This window comes from Octopus bimaculoides, chromosome 5 (assembly GCF_001194135.2).
Source record: "Octopus bimaculoides isolate UCB-OBI-ISO-001 chromosome 5, ASM119413v2, whole genome shotgun sequence".
Classification (NCBI taxonomy): Eukaryota; Metazoa; Mollusca; class Cephalopoda; order Octopoda; family Octopodidae; genus Octopus; species Octopus bimaculoides.
Genome location: NC_068985.1, coordinates 30,936,298 through 30,958,313, shown reverse-complemented (window position 1 = coordinate 30,958,313; position 22,016 = coordinate 30,936,298). Strand labels below are relative to the sequence as shown.

The following is a 22,016-nucleotide window of genomic DNA, read 5'->3' as shown; positions in this document are numbered from 1 at the left end:
GGCACATAAAAGACACCATTTCGAGCGTGGCCGTTTTCGTGCGGGTGACACGTAAAAGCACCCACTACACTCTCTGAGTGGTTGGCGTTAGGAAGGGCATCCAGCTGTAGAAACTCTGCCAAATCAGACTGGAGCCTGGTGTTGCCATCCGGTTTCACCAGTCCTCAGTCAAATCGTCCAACCCATGCTAGCATGGAAAGCGGACGTTAAACGATGATGATGATGATGATGACAGATAACCTCAAAGCTCTTCTTTAATTAGTCATAATCTTAGAGTAATGTTAATGTCAAAGAAGATGTTGCCTCCAGCAGTCATTTGCATTTAGAACCACTAAAACAATGTATAAAATATTCAGTTTTTACACTCTTTGTCTTTGATCAAATTTTGGATCTTTTCTGTGGCTGTCACACATCTTGAAATTTTAAAATTAAGTGAAAATTTTCAAATCTGGTATATCGATGTAACTTTTCATGCTGAATCCAAACAGACATAAACTGTATTCCCTGTCTAAGAAAAACTGTCTTTCCATCAGATAATTTATAAAAAAAAAAATAGTCTATAAATTTGCTATGACAGCACTACCTTAAATATTTTTACGTTAGATTTAAGCTATTTCAGCACAAAAACTAACCTGTTTAATTTTTTCTTCTGAGCATGGTGGCTGCCAGGTGATATTTATACAACTTTTATTGGTGCCTTCAGTCACATGCACTTCTTTAGGTGGTGCTCGGTCATCTTGATTAAAAAAAAAAGCAACAAAACGTTTACAATTCAAGTCATGCAATCAATATGAACAGAGTTGAGAAACTGAGACATACACAACAGCCAGCTTCTAAAATGAGTTTTATTAAGAAACCTTTTAGTGACAAACTGCAGTCTTTAATAAACATTGAACTTTCTCTGTTATCATAATGGCCTTAAATCTAAGACATTGCTGTTTTATTTCAGTTTTTAAAGAAAAGGATAATAGTATATCATTTCAAAAGCTCTGCCTTCATTTCAGCAAAAATTTTATTATTTCCAAAAACAATATATTTTCTGTATTCGTTCTAGACACCCTTATCTTCTTATAGGAATATGAACTAAAGAGGCACACCTATTAATAGGTAATTAGCCATTTATGAATACGCCTGAACATTCAGTCTAATTCAGTCATATTCTCAGAGTGGTTGGCATTAGGAAGGGCATTGAGCTGTAGAAACCTTGCCAAATCAGATTGGCACCTGGTGCAGCCTCCTGGCTTGCCAGTCCTCAGTCAAATCATCCAACCCATGCCAGCATGGAAAGCGGATGTTAAACAATGATGATGATGATGATTGTTAATCTCAACAAAATATCACAGTTGCTGTTGTTAGCTGATCTAATGCAACAGTAATGACTATTAAAGTTAATATTTTATGTGATATGATGGATATAAAACAGTATTTACCTGATGAAGTTTGAAAGAGTATTTCAGAACTGAGTTGGCTGAGAGGTATTGTCTTGGATCTTACCACTGCAACTTTTACAATATAAGCTTCACACGCCTGTAAATTCTGTAAGACCATAAACTGGGATGTTGTGTATTCTACCCATCTTGCATCTTTTATGTGAGAATTCTCTAAATGACGAGGAATTGTGTCATAGAAAATGGCAAAGCGCTGCAATCAGGTTGAAACAGAAAAGAGTTATGAGTAGAAAATATATTTGAAATACAATTATCATCAGTTTTAATTTATTGATTCCAAGGTGATCACAAAATTTCTTGCTAATTGTCTTTTAGATCTTACTTTCTTATTTGATGTGTATATTGATTTAAATTCAAACAAGCTGAATTCAAAATGTATTATAGTGTTTCTGCTAAAGAGCAATCTAAAAATATTTGCATTTTAGGATATGTATGTACAAAACATACTGAGACCAGTGAAAACATGCTGGACTGGTATAGATGTGTTATGGTGGCTACAATATTATCATTACAGTTTGGTGATCATTATATAGATTAAAAAGAAAACTGAAAGATAAGTGATCTTTGTGGATGTCACATTTAGCTGGAAGAGGGTAATCTACAAAAGCTACAGTTAAATAAATAATGACACTGATGTGATTTCTCTTTTGCTCTTTGATACATTTAGTTTATTCCATAATGCTATATGATAAGTTATCTGTTTATCATTTTCAAGTGACTTCTATCTTTTATTTCTAGATGGCTCAGTTAAATGTTAATTAGCTAGTATCTTTACTTATGACCAGTCTTTTTAACACACAGTAAAAGCAACAAGGGCATCTGGCTGAAAAGTAGGAAACCATGTGTATGAGTTCCGTCCTGGGGCCTGCAGAGCTAACTCCTGCTTTAGCAGGGAAAATGGCATTAAAATGTTTGCTGCTATATAATTCTTATCAACTAGGTTATTTCATCAGAATGATTTAGCTTCCTATATAACATATCTTCTACCTTAAGTACATTGTTGATAAAATTCATGTTTTCAGGATTGGAATGTATTATCTGTGAGATGAATGTACTTAATATACTCAAATTATTAATTCATTGCCAAAGAATCAACACATATTTTCACAGTAAGTTTTATTATCAAATAGCATTACATCAATATATCTATATCTAAAAAAATAAACAGAAAAAACTGAAAAGATAATTTTACCTGGTGATGACCAAGGCTTGGTCCAATCCATGTGATATTGAAAGAATTATTTTTTACCAACATTGCTGCCAAAATATTGGGTGTTGTAATTTCTTTACCTAATGGATGAAAAACAAAACTGAATAATTTATTCACATTCAAGAGGTTCATCATTACAAGGAAGTAACAATTACAACCAGTATCATATCTTCAACACACACACACACACACCTAGTATCCCTAATGTCTTTCTTGGTATTAAAAAGGATAATTTTTTTTTCATTCTCATGTTACAAGCAAAATTTCCATTTTGGGTACTTTGTAACATAATCTACGACTTAATGAAAATTTTGTGCTGCTTGCTTTGGCAACCCTGTTCTACAGTTGACAAATGATACATTAGGCATACTGTGAATCATAAAATTTATTTTACTATAATTTCATTATAAAATGACATTAAGAAGAAGAGAGGTTTGCTACATGTTTATGTAAATAGAGCAGAGGAAAATTATCAAGTAAAACTCTGAAGTGCCATCACTGAATTAAACATGGCTTAGAATAACATGCTACAGAAAGGATGAGTTCATTAGAACACACAATACATAAAAGTTAGCATTTATTTATTTGCAATATGAATCTCTAATGTCAAGAATATGATAAACTTTCCAGTCAGTCATAGCTTAGGTCACTAGTGTAGCTTGGGAGCAGTAGGGGTGGTCTGTCCCAGGTGGCACTTTTAAATGGACAGCACTTTTGGGTCTACTATAGGCGATATGTGTTTTTGTGGGGTCCAGTGGCGGCAAATGGAAGGGCCACCCTGGGCAGTACACACTCTAGCTACGCTAGTAGCTTAGGTAGTTCTGTCTATGTCTCTCTTCCTCTGTCCTTTAGGTATAGATGGAGTTCTTGTGATACTCTTCTCTCTCCTAAGAGTACAAGTGTTGTAAATGAAGAAATACTTTTAACTAAAATTTGAACTTGAGTTAGACAATACTTGCACTGAAGCATAAAACTAAAATTAACCTAGCCAACAACAGAGCCATTTCATGGTCACTCAATCTGCTAGAAATAGTAGCCAAATCTCTTTTAACTAGTTTTTAAGAAAAGGACACACACAGAAAAAAAAAAAAAAGGACAAGATGATCATTGTTTGGATACCTCTAACCAATGGTCTGGTTGACTGAGGCTAACTTGGGGCTAAACAATAACAATAACAATAATACAAATAATGATTATAAAAAAATGTAAATAAAGCAAATCAGAGAACAAAAAAATAGTTCAAGTAACAAAGATCCTGTACCTTTTGTGTGAACAGATATCTCTACAGGGGGACCAGCTGATATATCATTGTAACCCTGGATCCGGATCAAATAACTACAGCCAGGAGCCAAGTTATTAACTGAAACAAACAGGTAAGATCATTAGAAAACATAAGAATAAACAGATAAAATTTATATCCAGCAGAGCCAAGCGCTTAATCAAAAACATTCAAGGGGTGATTAGAACAAGGGTTCCCAACCTTTTTTAGATTTCATATAATAAATAAAACAACTGACAAAGAGAAAATGAAAAATATTGTTTTAAAACATTAAATTCAAATAACAATAATTATGAAAAATAATATATGTGGTTAAGAAGCTTGTATCCCAAACCCATGGTTTCAGGTTCAGTCCCACTGCATGGTACTTTGAGGAAGTGTCTTCTACCATAGTTCTCGGGGTAACCAAAGCCTTGTGAGTGGATTTGGTAAACAGAAACTGAAGGACACGTTTTATGTGTGAGTGTGTGTCTGCTGTGTTTGCGTCTCCTGGTCTTGACAGCACATGATTGTAAATGAATGTCCTTTATTTTCAATATTGCATGGAAATATCTTTGGTCATAGGAAAATATTACCTTGCTTAGAAACCGGTAAGGAATGACAACAGAATGGGAATCTAGCCATTGAAAATTTACCTAAAAACAAAAATTCCATCCGTCCCATGCAAGCATGGAAAAGTGGACATTAAAACGATAATGAACAATGATATTTCACTTATTTATGAACTAAAGATGAACAGATACCAGAACCAAACACAGTCTTTTACACTACTCTGTTAGCAACACAGGAATTAAGAGGTATATAATACAAATTGTTAAATCCAAAGTGGTAGAATGAAAAAGAAAATTTAGCATTTTTTCACAAAATAGGTTCACTTCACATTTAGTATTCAGTTTTTAAAAATCTATAATTGAAATTATAATGAAAAAAAAAATATATGTATAGGTGCAAGTGTGGCTGTGTGGGAAGAACTACATGGTTCCAGGTTCAGTCCCAGTGTGTGGCACCTTGGGCAAGTGTCTTCTACTATAGCCTTGGGCCGATCAAAGCCTTGTTAGTGGATTTGGTAGACGGAAACTGAAAATAAGCCTGTGTGTTTAGATCCCTGTAACTTAGCAGTTCGGCAAAATAGACTGATAGAATAAGTACTAGGCTTGCAAAGATAAGTTTTTTTATGTTTTGAGCCTAAGCTCTTCAACAGAAAGGAGTAAGAGAAATAAAACAGAGAGGGAACGAAAAAAAACTTGGAGATTTCAGCGGTTCATATGAGTAGTATAAGATATGGATTCAGAGAATCATGTGGCTATCACAGTAAGTACTTCATACGGATTTGGCTATCAGTCCACATAGCAATCAATTATAAAGCAATGTAATGCAAAGTGTCTGTATGTATGTGTCTTTATGTCTATGTTTGTGTTTGCCACCCCATAAAATAAAATAATAAATGCGCCCTTTTAAAGCCTAGCCTGGCTCATGGGCCAGGTTTCCCGGTTTCAATGGCGTATGTGTTCCCCAGCTGGATGGGACGCAGATCCATCGCAGTGTTACTCATTTTTGCCAGCTGAGTGGACTGGAGCAACGTGAAATGAAGTGTTTTGCTCAAGAACACAACGCGTCGCTCAGTCCAGGAATCGAAACCACAATCTTACGATCATGATGCTGACACCCTAACCACTAAGCCACATGCCTCCACTTTCACCCCATACCACTTGACAACTAATGTTGGCTTGTTTACGACCCTATAACTTAGCAGTTTGGAGAAAGGTGACCGATAGAATACGTACCAGACTTTAAAAAAAACCCCCATAAGTACAGAGGTTGATTGTTTGAGTAAACTCTTCAATGCAATGCCCATTTTAGTCACAGTGCAATGATAAATGAGTGCAAGATAAAAAGATATCTTCAACAGACTTAAAAATAGGGGATATGCGTTATCCAAGATAGCTTAGTTCTAGATTTATTAAGCCTTAAAAAATAAATTGATCAAGGTTTGAACACCTTTCACCATATGTCTGCTGAATCAAGGCTAGTCTGGCACTAAACCAATAACAATACAAAAAAACCCACCTATTTTTAGATTTCAATCTAAAGACTGATACTTCAAAATTTAAACCACTTAGTTACTTTGCTTCAGCTTAGCAGTATAAGAGGTGGTGGTGGTGGTGGTGGTAGTCATATTCATCATCATCATCATTTAATGGCTGTTTCCCATGCCAGCATGGGATGGTTGGTGTGACTGAAAACTGGTAAGCTGGGGAGCTTTAGCAGTATAAGAGGTATTTAAAAAAAAAATTATTATTTCACTTACTAGTTACAGTTTCCTTCTGAACATCAATGCGGTGTTCAGCATTCCATATATCGAGGTATATGACTTTGTAAGATTTTGCCTTAAGTACCCGATTCCAAGAAAGAGTTACTTGATAATTTTCAGACTTCTTTGTGAGTCCTGTAACTGGACTAATCACTCCATCTCTGTCATAAGTTACATTGTTTTCACAGGCTACACCATCACCCGAACTGGTTGCAGCAAGAATCTAATACAGAAATACAAAAATGTACATGCATATAAAGAGAATGAAATTTACAGGAAAAGAGACAAGAATAGAAAGGGATGAGAGAGAAAGAAAGAGAGAAGAATTATGAGAGAGAGGAAAGAAATGTGATAGAAAAAGGTAAGAAAGTAATAGACTGAAGATAATATGGAGATTGAAGGAAACAAGAAGAGTGTGAAGTGATTGATATGTGTCCCATAAGATGGTGAGAATTAGAATAAGTGATTCAGGTTCATTTTGGGCAAGTTAACTATACAAGCAATGATAGGGGGTAGCTATTGAGGAAGTAAATTAGAGTTTGTCCTTTTAATTACAGGTACTGACTATTGGATGGGCTTCTACACAATTTCTCTTATGAACCTGTCAGGTTGTCAAATATAAATAATACTTAAGTGTTGCTTTTTTTCTTTTTACTGAGTCTCAACTTGAAGGAAGAAGATGATGAGTTCATAAAAATGAAGAATGAAGTCAAACGCAAGAAAGAAGTAGAAATTAGTAAGAGATAGGGTAAAATGAAAATTAAATGAAATAATCATCATCATTGTTTAACATCCGTTTTCCATGCTGGCATGGGTTAGACGGTTTGACTGAAGTCTGGAGAGCCCCATCCTCTTAAGTGCAAGTGTGTAGGGTGCTTTTTGTAAATTTTGATATTCCCATCTAAATTGATGGAAGAAATAGTCCACAGTAGGGAGAGGGGGAGAGAGAGGGGGCAGACAGGCAGACAAAGATAAGCAAAGTTATAGTTACAACATGGAAAGCGGACGTTAAACGATGATGATAATGATACATACATAATGGATTTGAGCACAGGTTTTTAGTTATCTATTCAATATCTTATTCAAACAGTCTTTTCACTTCTATGTTACATATATTATATTTTCTTTAAAAATTCAAAGTTCTTACACTTTGCAATGTTTAAACAATATTTAATGTAGTGAAATCATAAAGAAGGAAAAAAGAGACAGAAGAGATGGACAAGCTCACAGCCATTAGTTATGAAGGACGAATTAAAAAAGCAGGCTTACCTTTATGATAAAAGTGTGATTCTTTATTAAGGGCTGAGAAGTCAGGGTTACTGAATAGTTTGATTGACTAGTGTCTTTGACACCAATACTGTATTGGTTCCCAATGCTTGTGTCTTCAATGGTAACCTGCAAAAGAAAATGGCAAGATTGGAGGAATAATGAAAAACTGATGCTGCAATTTTGAAGGAGTTTGTTAATGTGTGCAAAGAGTCAAGAACTTCAACATAGATGTTTTATGCAAATGGATGATGAACACTGGATTTTAAATGTGCAGATATGAACCAACAAGTGAGTCTTCTTCTCAAGCATGACATAATGCCAAAGGTCTTGGTCATTGCCTCCGTGAGGCCCAATGCTCGAAAGGAACTCAGCCACTTTGCCTCTGTCAGGCCCAACATTCAAAAGGTGCTCTTTATGTGCCACCAGTATAGGTGCACTTGGCTTGATGGGTCCTCTTAAGCACAACATATCACCAAAGGTCTCGGTTACTATTCATTGCCTTTGTGAAGTTCAACGTTCAAAGATCATGCTTCACCACCTTGACCCATGTCTTCCTGGGTCTACCTCTACCACAGGTTCCCTCCACAGTTAGAGATTGGCACTTCTTTACACAGCTATCCTTGTCCATATGCATCACATGACCATACCAGCGTAGTTGTCTCTCTTGTACACCACATTTGATGCCTTGTATGCCCAACTTTTCTCTCAAGATGCTTACACTGTTGAACATGCACACTGTCGTTGCACATCCAGCAAAGCATACTGCCTTCATTTCTCTCAAGCCTACTCATGTCCTTGGCTGTTATAGCCCATGTTTCACTGCCATGTAGCATAGCTGCAGGCATCAAACAATCTGCCTTTCACTTGAGAGAGAGGTCCTTTGTTGCCAGCAAAGGTAGTAGCTCTCTGAACTTTGCCCAACCTAATCTTATTTTCACAGCTATGCTCTCCAAACATCCACCTCTACTACTAACCTGGTTGCCTAGATACCGGAAGCTATCTACTACCTCTAGCTTGTCCCCCTAGCAGTTGATGGAGTCTATTTTCTGCACATGTTCAGTATTTATTATGCCTGTGCACCTTCCACATACAAAAGTTAGTTTCTTGTGTACTCTTTTGCCCCAACTTTCTCTCACTCTATCTTCCTGTTTCTTGAATAACGCTGCGATGGACTGGCGTCCCATCCAGCTGGTGGGGAGGAACACATACACCATAGAAACCGGGAAACCAGGTCCATGAGCCTGGCTAGGCTTGAAAAGGGCACACAAATAAAAAAAAATATATATATATATACATATATTTGATCGGCTTCTTTCAGTTTCTGTTTACCAAATCCACCCACAAGGCTTTGGTCAGCCTGAGGCTATAGTAGAAGACACTTGCTCAAGGTGCCACATAGTGAGACTGAACTTGGAACCATGTGGTTAGAAGCAAGCTTTTTACCACACAACCATGCCTGTGCCTAGCCATACCTGTGCCTAACCATACCTGTGCCTAGCCATGCCTGCACTTAGCCAAATATTCATTTGTTTCTTCATAAGCCATGTTGCACTGTTATTCTAGTAATTATTCTAATTCAGATCATCATTGAAATGCCCCAGAGTGACATATCATCTCTCTTTGTACTTTTCATCAATGATATTCTTTCACAATACACCTCATTCGTTCTATTACAATTTTATTTTGCAAACCATATTAAAGCTTTTTGTTTCAATAAATAGCCAAGAAATGTTGCATTACTGAGTGACTGTTTGCTTTGAAATGCTCAATTATGCTTAGACTATAGAGAGCTGTTTGCAGATCTACCATCAAACATCATAGTATTAATTTAAAGGCAGTCAAAGGCTTGATTGATAAACCTTCCTACTGAAAATTATAATTCTCCAACTTATTTATAATTTTTATTTTGCTCATTCTAAGAACTGACTGGCTGCATTTTGTCTCTACTCAAGAAGACCAACAATGGTTATCTATCTGCCTCACATCAACTGTACACTCTTCTCAGTAAAACACTGACAGTAACTTATAGTTGCAATCATTCATTCTAAGAATTACAAAATCTTTGATTCTATATTTCTATTCATGTGTTTCAGACTTTACATTAAACTTCAATTATTCAAAGTAATCGCACCAATTTTACCCATCTCTCTCCTCCCTCTTAAAGTAGAGACAATGTTTCTTTTCTTCAGATACAATGATAAAGTAGAAATTAATCAGTGAAATGTTTTTAACTATACACTCATGCTAATGTTATCAGTACTATTAGAGAGGAAAATTGCACCTCAATTACAAAGCAATTTCATACTCACTAGATAGTAAATAAGCTTTCCTCTTGGATAATTTGGTTTCTTCCAACTGGCAATGAGACCTCCATTTCCGTCTTGGTGGACAGAACAGTGCACAGGTTTGCTAGGAACTGCAAAACAAAGGAAAAATATTAGACATTCTAAGATAGAATCTTATATTATTAATTAATTTTCAACCATGGAGTACAGGTTAAAATATATGAAGCTGATTCTATAGCTTAGTTTCAATTCCCAATTGAAATCAATTCACTTCTTATCATATAAATTCAGTTATGCTGCTTATGTCCACAAGAAAAAAACCTCAATTTCCACTTTTCGTATGTCATAGGTCTTGTGCCCTATGTCCAGAATATACTTTCTGCAGTCTGTGCATATATCATAGAGGTAATTTTAATGTTAGCCCTTGGCCAACACAACAGTCTTATTAAATATTAGCTCTCTAAGTACAAGGTAGCTTAAATAAGTGATAAAGAAATATCCAAGAGGCTCTATGGTATAGCTTAAGGAGTTTCATATTTCTTAATTAAAATCAAATTTTTTTTCTCTTCAGAAATAAAATATTGGGATCAAGTTAATCATATTTGACTAATGATGCCCCAAAATGTGCACAGGAGAAAAAGTTAATCATATACTAGTATCAAGTTCAATTGATATCAACAAATCATAGCTTCCAGGCTTAAAAAAGGACACTGAATGTAGTTCTTGACATAATAAAACAATAACAACAACAAGAGCAGCAGCAACAATAATATCAACCAAAGAGAGAGCCTCTATGAGGCTGCTCAACTTGCTGGAAATGGTGGTTGGGTCTCCCTCAAATCACATCTGACCATATTAAAAAAGACAAAGGGATACTTTAGATAATGAAGTATTGGATATACTATGTGTGAATAAAAGATGAGATGGACATAGCTGGAAAGCCTTTCATCATAGTTCTCCTCAATCAGGTCTAATTTGAAGCTAAACAATGACTACAACAACAACATTGAAGAATGCTTACTGCCATCATTTGTCTTCACTGAAACAAAATGCACAGGGCTGTAGATACGGCTACCGGTGGCATTGGAGACCTTCACAGATACAAACAAATAGTAGATAGTTGCTGGTTTTAGGTTGGTAAAGTTGTAGGTGGTTTTCCTGGTGATGCTGCGGTTCAGCCATGTATATGATGGCACTTCTCTGCAGAAAGATACAATCATAGATGTAGTTATACAACACATATAACATTATGTTCATATTTACTCTTTTCCAATCAACAGCAAAGAAACACGCACATATGCGCAAACACACACAAATTCCCAGCCATGCATTCACCTTATACATTTAGAGTTGAAGGCACATAAGCAAGTGGTTAGGGTGTTGGGTTTAATATAAGAAGACCGTGGATTTGATTCTTGTAGGGGCAGCATATTGTGTCCTTGAGCAAGACACTGCATTTTGTATTACTCTAGTCTACTTAGCTGAAATGAGTGCCAGCTGAGTACTAACTAGTGTGGCTCTCTTTCCCTTCTGGTTGTCACATCCTGGATGTCTTGCTGGGTCATGAATGGAAGTAGTGAGTAGGTGCCTATGTCTGCTTGTGACTACAGAGACACCTAAAACAATTAGTGAAATCATGGTATATACAACCAATTCATACTTGCTAGATGTGTGTGTGTGTGTGTGTATATGCATGGACTGGTAGGTGTGTGGGTACATGATTTGTGCTGATAAAGGTAGAGCAGATATTATCAAATATTATTCTGTAGCACACTTGTTTTTTAATCTTTTATAGGCTTCAATTCGGAGGCATTTCTACTGTTAATTATGCCTATCTGCAGTCCTTGTAATGTATTAGGACTGACTATTTTATCTGTGCGTCCATTGCTCATACTGAATACATGATACTCATCATCATCATTTAACATTTGTTTTCCATTCTGACATGGGTTGGACAGTTTGACAGGAACTGGCAAGGCTGGTAGCTGTAGTAAGCTCCATTATCTGTTTTGGCATGGTTTCTACAGCTGGATGCCCTTCCTAATGCTAACCACTTCACAGAGTGTACTGGGTACTGTTTAAGTGGCACCAGCACTGGTGCTTATTACATGGCACCAACACTGGTGCTTTTTTATGTGGCATCAGCAACAGCACTCAATGTACACTTAAATATGAGGGTTGTACCAGAAATAAATCAAAAGCAGGTATAACTTGAATTTTTAACCACAAAATTTGTTCAAATTGCATATGTCAGCAAAGTAATTCATTTTCTTTCATGACTCTTCTTCCTGTTCTTCTTAATTGCAGGCAAATAATGGGTTCCAAGCAGAAGCAACATTCACTTATTCAGTTTTTGTCAAAAATGGCATGCAGGCTGTCCAACATCCACAGAAGACTAAAGGTTGTGTATGGAATTTATGCCACTGACATGCACAGATTGATGAAGTTTAAACAAGATGAAACCAGCAAGAAGACAAACCATGTAGTGGGAAATGATCATCTGTGACCACTGACATGAATTTCCAGTGAGTAGACATATTTATTCATGTGGACAAACGAGTCACAGTATGAGTTTGCTGCACAACTGACTGTGGTCACAATATACTACAGAAGATGGGGGAAGAATCTGGACATTGGGAAGTGTATGCACTGTGGATAACTTGGCAGCTGACACCCAATTTGAAGGAGAGAAAGTGAAAGTGTGGCTCTGTGCAAGTATATCCTATTAAAGCATTGAACCAACCAATACCTTGTGAGTGTGAATTTGGGAGACAAGAACTGTACAGAAGACTGTTGTATGTATGTATGTGAGGGGAGTATAGGTGTATGTGCATGTGTCTTTGTGAGTTTATATTCTGTGCTTCTCATGAAAAGTCAACAAATCAACCCCTCATTCTACACTTTCAAAGAGACTGGAACAAAAAAATCCTTTATTTGAAAAACAGGTAAGGGCATTTGAATGTAAAACAGTTCTTCAATGATATGTATTCACCTAACTCATACGAGCATGAGGAAAAAGATAAGTATAAAAACAAATGAACAAATGATATATACACATAAATGCACAAAAGAGAAAAAGAATAGGGAAGATGGAAGTTCATGATAATTCCATTACCCTCTTAACATATCCCATATATTTTTGTTCAGCAATGTCTAGTAAATATATATTTGAACAAAAATATATGTTTACTGTACTCTGAGATATCTGTCACTTATTTCTAACCCGAAATACTTTGTTCATGATGTTATTCCTGTTTTCTATCATTAACTATCAGTAACTATCCTTTCTATCACTAATTTTATAATAAATCATAACTAATCCAAAATAATTTGTGTACTTATTGTTCCTTATATATAAATTCAAAATAAAAAAATAAAAAATTTTTTGCATGGAAATTGGAAAAAAAAAATGTGTACGTTAAGAGGTTAAATTTCAACTTACACAATACTTGGCATATAGGATATATTGCTGGAGAAATGTTTGGTTGCTTCCCATGAAAGTAAAACACTGTTGCTGGTCACTTTGGTATACCACAGATTAGGCACACGCAGTTCCTCTTGAAAAAAAAAAAAAATTTTTTTCATATTAAACAAGAATTTCACATAAAAAGCAAATGAAGATAATCTTTTTGCTCTAATAGGTCCTAAAGTCTAATTAGAAACTGAAAAAGACAAAATCCTTGTGCCATTTGACAAGGAACATAAATCAAATTGTAAGTGAAAGGCAGTGAGCAGGCAGAATCTTTAGCACATTCGATAAAATGTTTAGTGGTATTTCTTTCAGCTCTTCATGTTCTGAGTTAAAATTCCACTGAAACTGACTTTGCTTTCATTCTTTCCAAGTTGATAAAATGAGTACTGGGGTCAATGTAATCAACTATCTCCCAAACCTAAAATTGCTAGCCTTGTGCCAAAATTTGAAGCCACTATGCAGATGAAAACTGAATACTGTACATTCACTGTAAGCAATGGTTGCACAGAAAAGATGGCAGAGAACAAGGACTTCAGATAAGAATAATTAACTGTAGAATTGTCTACGAAATTAACCTAGATAAAAGTTTTTAAAATGTTGAGGTTGTGCACAGATTTCTTTCTCTACATAAGTTTTCAACAACTGAAAACCCATCTTGAGAGATTTAACAACAGAGACTTTCTATGATTATTCAACCTGCTAGAAATAGCAGCCAAATTTTCTTAAAATCATATCCTACTTATTTTTTAAAGTTTTTTTTTTGGGGGGGGGGCACATTGGATAATGTAGTCGCCCTAGATACACAATGCTGATAGAATAAATATCAGGCTTTAAAAACAAAATAAGTATTGGGATCAATTCATTTGACTTCAAAGAAATTCTCCATGGCAGTGCCTCAGCATGGTTACAGTCTAATGACTGAAACAAGTAAAAGATAAAAGATCCATATTAACACTAGCTTCATTTACACAACTACCATATAATAACCATTGAAGTTTATGCATTCATCATATACAATGGCACTAACCTTTACACATTCCAAATTCTTCATCCCGGCCATTAAGACAATCAATATGACTGTCACATGCTTTCCAGTAAGGTAAACACCTGTCACTATCAGGTTCACATAAGAACTCATAGTCAGCACATTTCTTTGGAGGCTTGTTAAATCCTGAAAATCAAAACAAGGAATGTAGTAGTTTGGAGATCATAGCTAAGGAGGACAAAGCTATTCAATAGACTGATTTTTCTTCAACATATTTAATAATACATTTTTATCTTAGTAAAATGAAATACATTTGATTTATTTTTTCTACTTTTTAAACAAATTTTCACTTAACAACAAAGTGGCTTTGATATACAGAAATCATGAGAGAAAATAAAAGGTATCAACTCTGTATTTGTCCTTATAGTATTTTATCTACATGAACAATCTAGATAAAATTGTTCAAATAATAATTATACAGGCAACTGTTGTTATATTACTAACATCAGTGAAGGTGTCCTTAAATATAATCCATTCCAACTCTGGCTTATGTTGGCATAAAAAAATAGTTCAAGTCTCTCTCTAAAACTAATCTTCTACCCTCTTTTGTTACCATATTTCTACTGAAATACATTAACTTTGTTTCAATTAATTTTGAAAATAATGAAAAATTTAGTAAAATAATTTTGTCAGTACTAATTTTGTGTTTGGAACATAGATTAATAAGAAATCTTGATAGAAGGTTTTAATTTAGATTACTTTAAAGCAGGAAGTTTGAATAAGATCCAAGTGGCCTGGGGGGGGGGGGGGGATTTAGAAAAAAAAAAAGGAGCTGTCAGTTACAACAAAATATTGTTGAATGTTGTGAATTTTAAGTTTCTTTTACTGTAACTAAACATGGATCCTACTTTCCAGAAATGTTCTCAATTTAACATATTTAGACAGGTCACAAATGGCTAACTCTTAAATAATAAAGAATGTTCCTATTCTTTATCATTTCATTATCTTCCCCAACTCTGCCAATTTCATTCTCAATATTCCAAACAAATAATGATTAATTGTAATGTTGCTTCATATTAGGATATATTTTCCTTGATACCTGTGAAGCTAATCATCTTGAAACTTTTTCTCTTGCATTTAATCTAGAAGGACAGACAAGACCATATCAAGATCTAGCTGTTCTCTATTAATATGACAATTTCTAGAAGTTCAGACAAATCAGTTGTCTCCCTCAAAATAGCCATGATGTAAAATACTGACCGTTAGTTGAGTGGTTGTAGTAACAATCCCTTTCATCTGAATGATCAATGCATTCATTGATACCATTGCAAATAGAGCTTTGTGGAATGCAACCAGGGGATTGTAAGCAGTGAAACATGCCTTCTCCACATTTTTCAATCGTTGGACAATTTTCTTCATCAGAATTATCATTGCAGTCATTCTCACCATCACAAGTCCATGACATGTGAATACACATACCATTTGTGCAGCGGAATGAAAATCCTTCACATTTGTGTTCATTGCCTGATGCTAGTTAAAAAAATAAATAAATAAAAAGAACAAAAAACAGAAAGTGACATTGAAACTTTAACCAATTGTTAAAGAAAATTTTAAAATGTTAAAATTTTTTAAATCAGATAAAAAATAGACATTATTTTCCAAATATATTTTCCCATTGTGATTTTTATACTTGTTTTCCTCTCATCCACACCAATTATCTCAAAATATTAATAGATACTTCCTATTTTATTTTAGTGCTTAAGGATTGGTGCAATTAATTTTCATAGACGTCAAACTTCAACTCATGAAGTCACAAATCTATACAATTGACTCACTGACCTATCCCAAGGCTTTAATAAAAATAAAAGACTGATTTGGCTATTGTTTTTCAACCATGGATGACAGAATTATTTATTTTATTAAACAATGGAATCTATTTCTAAATATAATATATTAGAACTGCACACACACCTATGTATTTGCTATACTTCCCTAATAGCTTACAGGAATGGTTACAAAAGGAAAGGATAGTGTAATAGGGTGGGGAGGGGTTTCAGAATAAGGAAATATACATGAATTATGAAATAAGGAAAGGAACAAAGAGAGAAATTGTTTGGCTGTCTATATCCTTTCCCACCCACCCATCAAAAACAAAAAAAACAAAAAATCCAGTCTTGTATAGGATAAGCAGCTTGTATAAATTAACAATACATGAGTTAAAACAGATAGCAAAGACAGGCAAGATGGTAGCATTTTGGCTTGTTCCACTTGTGTTGTCTTTGCTTTACCTTGTCTGGAGAAGGTAAAATACATCACTGCTGGATCAGGTGATAACGGTCATGGAGAAGGTCATAGCCCAACTAATTAGGGAGAGTTTTGTGCCAGGTAGAAGCACCACTGATGCTATATTCCTGGTATGGCAACTTCAGGAGAAATACCTAGCGAAAGATAAACCCCTATACTTGGCTTTTGTTGACTTGGAGAAAGCCTTTGATAGGGTCTTCCCATCCCTTATCTGGTGGGCAATGCGGAAACTGGGGATTGACGAGTGGTTAATAAGAGCTGTACAGGCCTTGTACAGGGATGCTGTTAGTAAGGTAAGAGTCGGTAATGAGTATAGCAAAAAATTCCGGGTAGAAGTAGGGGTTCAACAAGGATCAGCTCTCAGCCCCCTCTTATTCATCATAGTCCTTCAGGAAATAACAGAGGAATTCAAGACAGGTTGCCCCTGGGAGCTCCTCTATGCTGATGACCTTGCTCTCATAGCAGAATCACTACCAGAACAAGAGAAGAAATCTCAAGTGTGGAAGCAAGGTTTAGAATCTAAGGGCCTTAGAGTCAATGTTGCAAAAACCAAAGTCCTGGTAAGTAGGAAGGCGAACACATCACAAATCCATTCAGGTAGATAGCCCTGCTCGATCTGTAGAAAAGGTGTAGGTTGAAACTCCATAAGTTGTACCCAGTGTAAGATATAGACGCATAAGAGATGCAGCAACATCAAGGGAAAGTTAACTGGGAAGATAGCTTTTGTGTGCGGCAGATGCACAGGGGCAATAAACACTGCAGATGCTCAGAAAACTGATTCCATCACATGCCAGGGGGAGAAACTAGAAGTAGTTGATAGCTTCCTCTCCCTAGGTGACCAAGTCTGTAGTGGGGGTGGATGCTCAGAGAGCGTTACCACTAGAATAAGAATAGCCTGGGCAAAGTTCAGAAAGCTTCTACCCCTACTGGTGACAAAGGACCTCTTGCTGAGAGTGAAAGGTAGATTATACGATGCATGTGTGCGAACTGCCATGCTACACAGCAGTGAAACATGGGCTGTGACTGCTGAAGACATGCGTAGGCTTGAAAGAAATGATACTAGTATGCTCTGCTGGATGTGTAATGTCAGTGTGCATACACAACAGAGTGTAAGCACCGAGAGAAAAGTTGGACCTAAGAAGCATCAGATGTGGTGTGCAAGAGAGATGACTGCACTGGTATGGTGATGTATTATGTATGGATGAGGAGAGCTGTGTGAAGAAGTGTCATTCCCTAACAGTGGAAGGAACTTGTGGAAGAGGGAGACCCAGGAAAACATGGGATGAGGTGGTGAAGCATGACCTTCAAACGTTGGGCCTCCGAGAGGCAATAATGAAAGACCGAGACCTCTGGAGATATGCTGTGATTGAGAAGACCTGGTAAAAAAAGTGAGATCACAGCCATAGGCTACACCTAATATGGTTACAGCTAGCCTTCAAGAATTGCCTGTTCCACTTATGTGCTCCTCAAACTTTTGGATACTAATAAATTTTTTTGCTATAACAGTTAAGACATTTATACATTTTCATGTTCTTATTTTTTTCATTTTCCACCCAATTTAAAGATACAATGTCATAAAATGCTTGAATAATAAATATACTGTGTGCAAACAGTGATTTATATACTGTAAAATAGGCTGTAAGAGAACTGTTTCATCATTTAACGCTCCTTTTTCTATACTGGACAGCTGAGCTCCAAGGTTTGCTTTGGCAGGGTTTCTACAGCTGGATGCCATTCCTAACACCAACCACTTCACAGAGTGTACTGGGAATATTTTTTTTGTAGCACTAGCACTAGTGAGATGATCAAGTACTTACAAGGGAAGATAGACCCTTTGATTGAGTGGTGTAAAGCACTGAAGAAAATTAAAATGTGATAGAGGGACAAGAGCAGGTGTCTTGCCAAAGAGGTGAATACATGGCTTCCCCACCCAGAAGGAGAGACAGATGTGTGGTCAAAGTACAAGGTGACAGAGAGAATAGGGATAAATGAACAGAAAAGGTGAATAATATTTCACATCTATCATATACCAAAGGTAAATGAAATTAAAAATTTACTTGTTAATTTTTACCTTCCGTATAATCAAAATCATCATCATTACCATTAACTTTTCCCCTGCAATTTTGCTATTGTTTATAATGTATCTCTTTTCCTTATACACATATACAATATCAACCCATATCATCACAATCAGTGAAAATGGACAACCCACTCTCGTACTAGTTTGGTATAATAAGGGCTCTCTTTACTTACAACAATATTCTTCATCACTTCGATCAGAGCAGTCTACATGGCCATCACACTGCATCCTTGTTAGGATGCACTTCCTGTCAGTAGTGCACTGAAATTCATCTGCTTTACAGCTTGGTGGTGGAGGAGAAAGAAAACCTTGAAAAGGTAAAAATAACAGTTATAGTAGCAATAATACCAAAAAATATATAAACAAAGATAAGTGAAAACTATAATACTGATTTTCAATAATGGCAAAAGGCCACACATTTAAGCGAGAGAGTAGAATTGATTAAATCATTCCCCAGTAGTTGACTGGTGTTATATAGATTTTAAGGGCATTCAGCTGTAAAAATCCTGCCAAAACAGTTGCAGAAGTCTGGTGCAGGCTTCTGCCTCACCGGCTCCTGTCAAACTGTCCCACCCATGCCAGCATGGAAGGTGGATGATAAGCAATGATGATGATGATGAAAAACAAAGCTGATCTCATCAAAGTTTGAACTCAGAATTATAGCTAAATACTGCAAGATATTTTGTCTGATGCTCCACCAATCATGCCCATTAGCAAATTCAACAATGATTTTTAACATTGGCCTAAAGCCACAAATTTCATTTCTTGGTCCTGATGGTTTACCTTTGACAAATAACATCAAGACAACTCAATGAAATGCTGAAGACTATGAGGAATATACATGAACGACAAAAAGAAATCCAGATCATTGTTTCAACACAGACGCAGATTTTCTATGGCCAGCTGCCCTTCCAGTTGTCAACCTTACCTGTTTCCAAGCAAGGTAATAATTTCCCTATGGTTAGACATGTTTTCTTAAAACATTGGAAATGAATGACTTTCATTTAAAAAAAAATCATGTGATGTCAAGACAAGGAGATGCAAACATACACACACATATATATATACAGGTATATTATAAATGTATATATGTGACAAACTTCTTTCAGTTTCCACCTGTCAAATTCACTCACAAGACTCATGATAGAAATATAAAGGAAAATATATGGTAAAAATTCATCAGAGTATTTCAGAAATTCAGAGCTTAGTGAGTAGCAGTGAAACTATATCTAGTCTATTTATACTGACCATCACCTTGCAAAATTAATTTTGAATAAATTGTGAAACTATTTGTTGCTGTTTTGAATTTTGAAGTATTATAATCTTCTATATGTACAATTCTGAACAAGAAATTAATAGCAAATATTGTCTTTAAGAAGACAAGAGGACCAGTGTCCTAAAATGGTTATGGAATTACTGGTCTAAAGCTGCCATATTTTAAATTTATTTTTTTTACTTCAGTATTTGGAACTCACATTTTTCTTGTATCTCACCTGAATTAACTTGGAAAATCTTGAGTATCTTTATTTTCTTTTTAACATTCTTAGAACTATAATAATTATACTTTGTAATATACAATTTGTTACTTACAGTTTTCTTCATCTGAGTTATCATCACAGTCATTGATGCCATCACAACGTTCACTGGCAAAAATACAAAAGCCATTGTCACACTGGAATTCTACACCATTACATCTGGGCAAGGAACTTGACTTAGTTGTAGTTGGAACAGGTGCTGTAGTTTTGTAAACTATATGGAATGAAAAAAAAAAAACCCCACATACATAACTAAAATTCTTGCTGTGAATAAATAAGTGAAACATACTACAAAAAATTTTTTGTTAACTAAAACTTGAATGAAATGTATTAACTGATATTAAAAAGTACTGTCCCTCTTCCATCACTCCACATACACACATAACTAATGTTATTAATTAGCTTTCCTTTACTTCCTCACTGATGGTTTTTATCAAGGATTTCATCAAAGCACAACCAATCATGATAAAGCATGTTTACTTTCATACATTTAAAGCACATATACAAATAAACACAGATATACATTTGATACACAAACAAACATTGGCAGTAAGCTGGCAGAATTGTTAGCACGGCAGGCTGCGTAGATGTAACAATAAATTGTAAAGTATTTTGCTTGCCACTATGCTGATTCAGTCAACCCACTGTCCTTTGGAAATAAAATAAATATGGTTTGGATTTAAATATATATATATATATATACGCACACACATTTTTACGTGGCTCCTGACATTACACTATACTCCTAAATTTATACATATTTATTTGTAACTAGCAGAGATATCTGGCGTTGCTTGGGATTAAAATAGCATAGCTTGTATATATATCACAGTTATGTTAAAACAGGTGATATGAGAAAGTGCAGCATTGACGACAAAACATTTGTGAAGTAATTGATGAGCTAATTCAACTAAGCAACATGCAATGCATCCATTTGGAGTATGCAGGTCCTAACCTGTCATGGAAAATTGGGGGTGGGGGTTATGTGATTTTTGAACACACCGAAAAGCTGTCAGTGAATATACTCTCCTTTGCGGCAGTCGGCGCTGCATCTAACACGACCAATCGTCTGAAGTTTTGACCCCTTCTTCGTGTTTGTTGCCCTACATCACTCATAAAGATAATTTAGAGGAACTGTGCTTGTTCATTTGTGGGTAACAGGGAACCAATGAGGCGATAGACTTGCCCTTGATCTTAAATGTTCAAGTATCTTCTTAGATGCACCAAATGATATCATTTGAAATGCAAGGTTGTATTGTCTGATATTGTTCAGAAAATCCTTTGACTGGATGGAAGTGCCTTCCAGAAGATCCATAAGAGGTTGAGGAGGAGCTAGTAGTGCTGGCAATCTTACCTTACCACCTGAGCAGCACATGCTATTAGTTTCATTTGTAAATTTTAAAGCTTTGCAGAAACGACAATTTGAGTTTAGCACACCAATTTGGGCAAAATTATCATTTTTATAAGAACGGAATGGATCATATCTGAAAGCAGCTCCAGGAGTTGTGAAGAATGAATTTGTATGTAGTCTGTTTCTGAAGCTATTCTACTGGACCGCTGTCTAATCATTAAAAAGTTGTTTTAATGATCCAGCATTAAGTGCTGCAGCATGCATTTGCTGATTTTGGGAAAGTTTCATCCCCCTTCTCTCTTGAGAAAGTTTCATCTCTGGAGACTCTTAAGAAAGTCTCATCTTGCTTCTGTCTTGTGACTCCATTTGATGTGCTGCAGCATGCATTTGCTGATCTTGGGAAAGTCTCATCTCCCTTCTGTATTGAGATTGCATCTGATGTACTGCAGCATGCCTTTCTTGATATTGAAAAAGTCTCATCTCGCTT

General features: G+C 35.7%; 1 protein-coding gene across 2 annotated transcripts in view; it reads right to left on the bottom strand.

The window, feature by feature from the left end:
* Positions 1-22,016, bottom strand: part of LOC106867861 (sortilin-related receptor) — a 134,489-nt gene that overhangs the window by 15,970 nt on the left and 96,503 nt on the right. For both annotated transcript variants that reach the window (XM_014912904.2, XM_014912905.2), the window contains 13 exons: positions 20,234-20,392; positions 18,817-18,951; positions 15,520-15,789; positions 14,302-14,445; positions 13,245-13,359; positions 10,824-11,002; positions 9,827-9,933; positions 7,518-7,643; positions 6,246-6,471; positions 3,920-4,018; positions 2,641-2,738; positions 1,431-1,641; positions 633-736 (listed from right to left, as the gene is read on the bottom strand). In XM_014912904.2, coding sequence (XP_014768390.1) covers positions 633-736; positions 1,431-1,641; positions 2,641-2,738; positions 3,920-4,018; positions 6,246-6,471; positions 7,518-7,643; positions 9,827-9,933; positions 10,824-11,002; positions 13,245-13,359; positions 14,302-14,445; positions 15,520-15,789; positions 18,817-18,951; positions 20,234-20,392 — 1,973 coding nt within the window. The remainder of the gene's footprint in view (positions 1-632; positions 737-1,430; positions 1,642-2,640; positions 2,739-3,919; positions 4,019-6,245; positions 6,472-7,517; positions 7,644-9,826; positions 9,934-10,823; positions 11,003-13,244; positions 13,360-14,301; positions 14,446-15,519; positions 15,790-18,816; positions 18,952-20,233; positions 20,393-22,016) is intronic.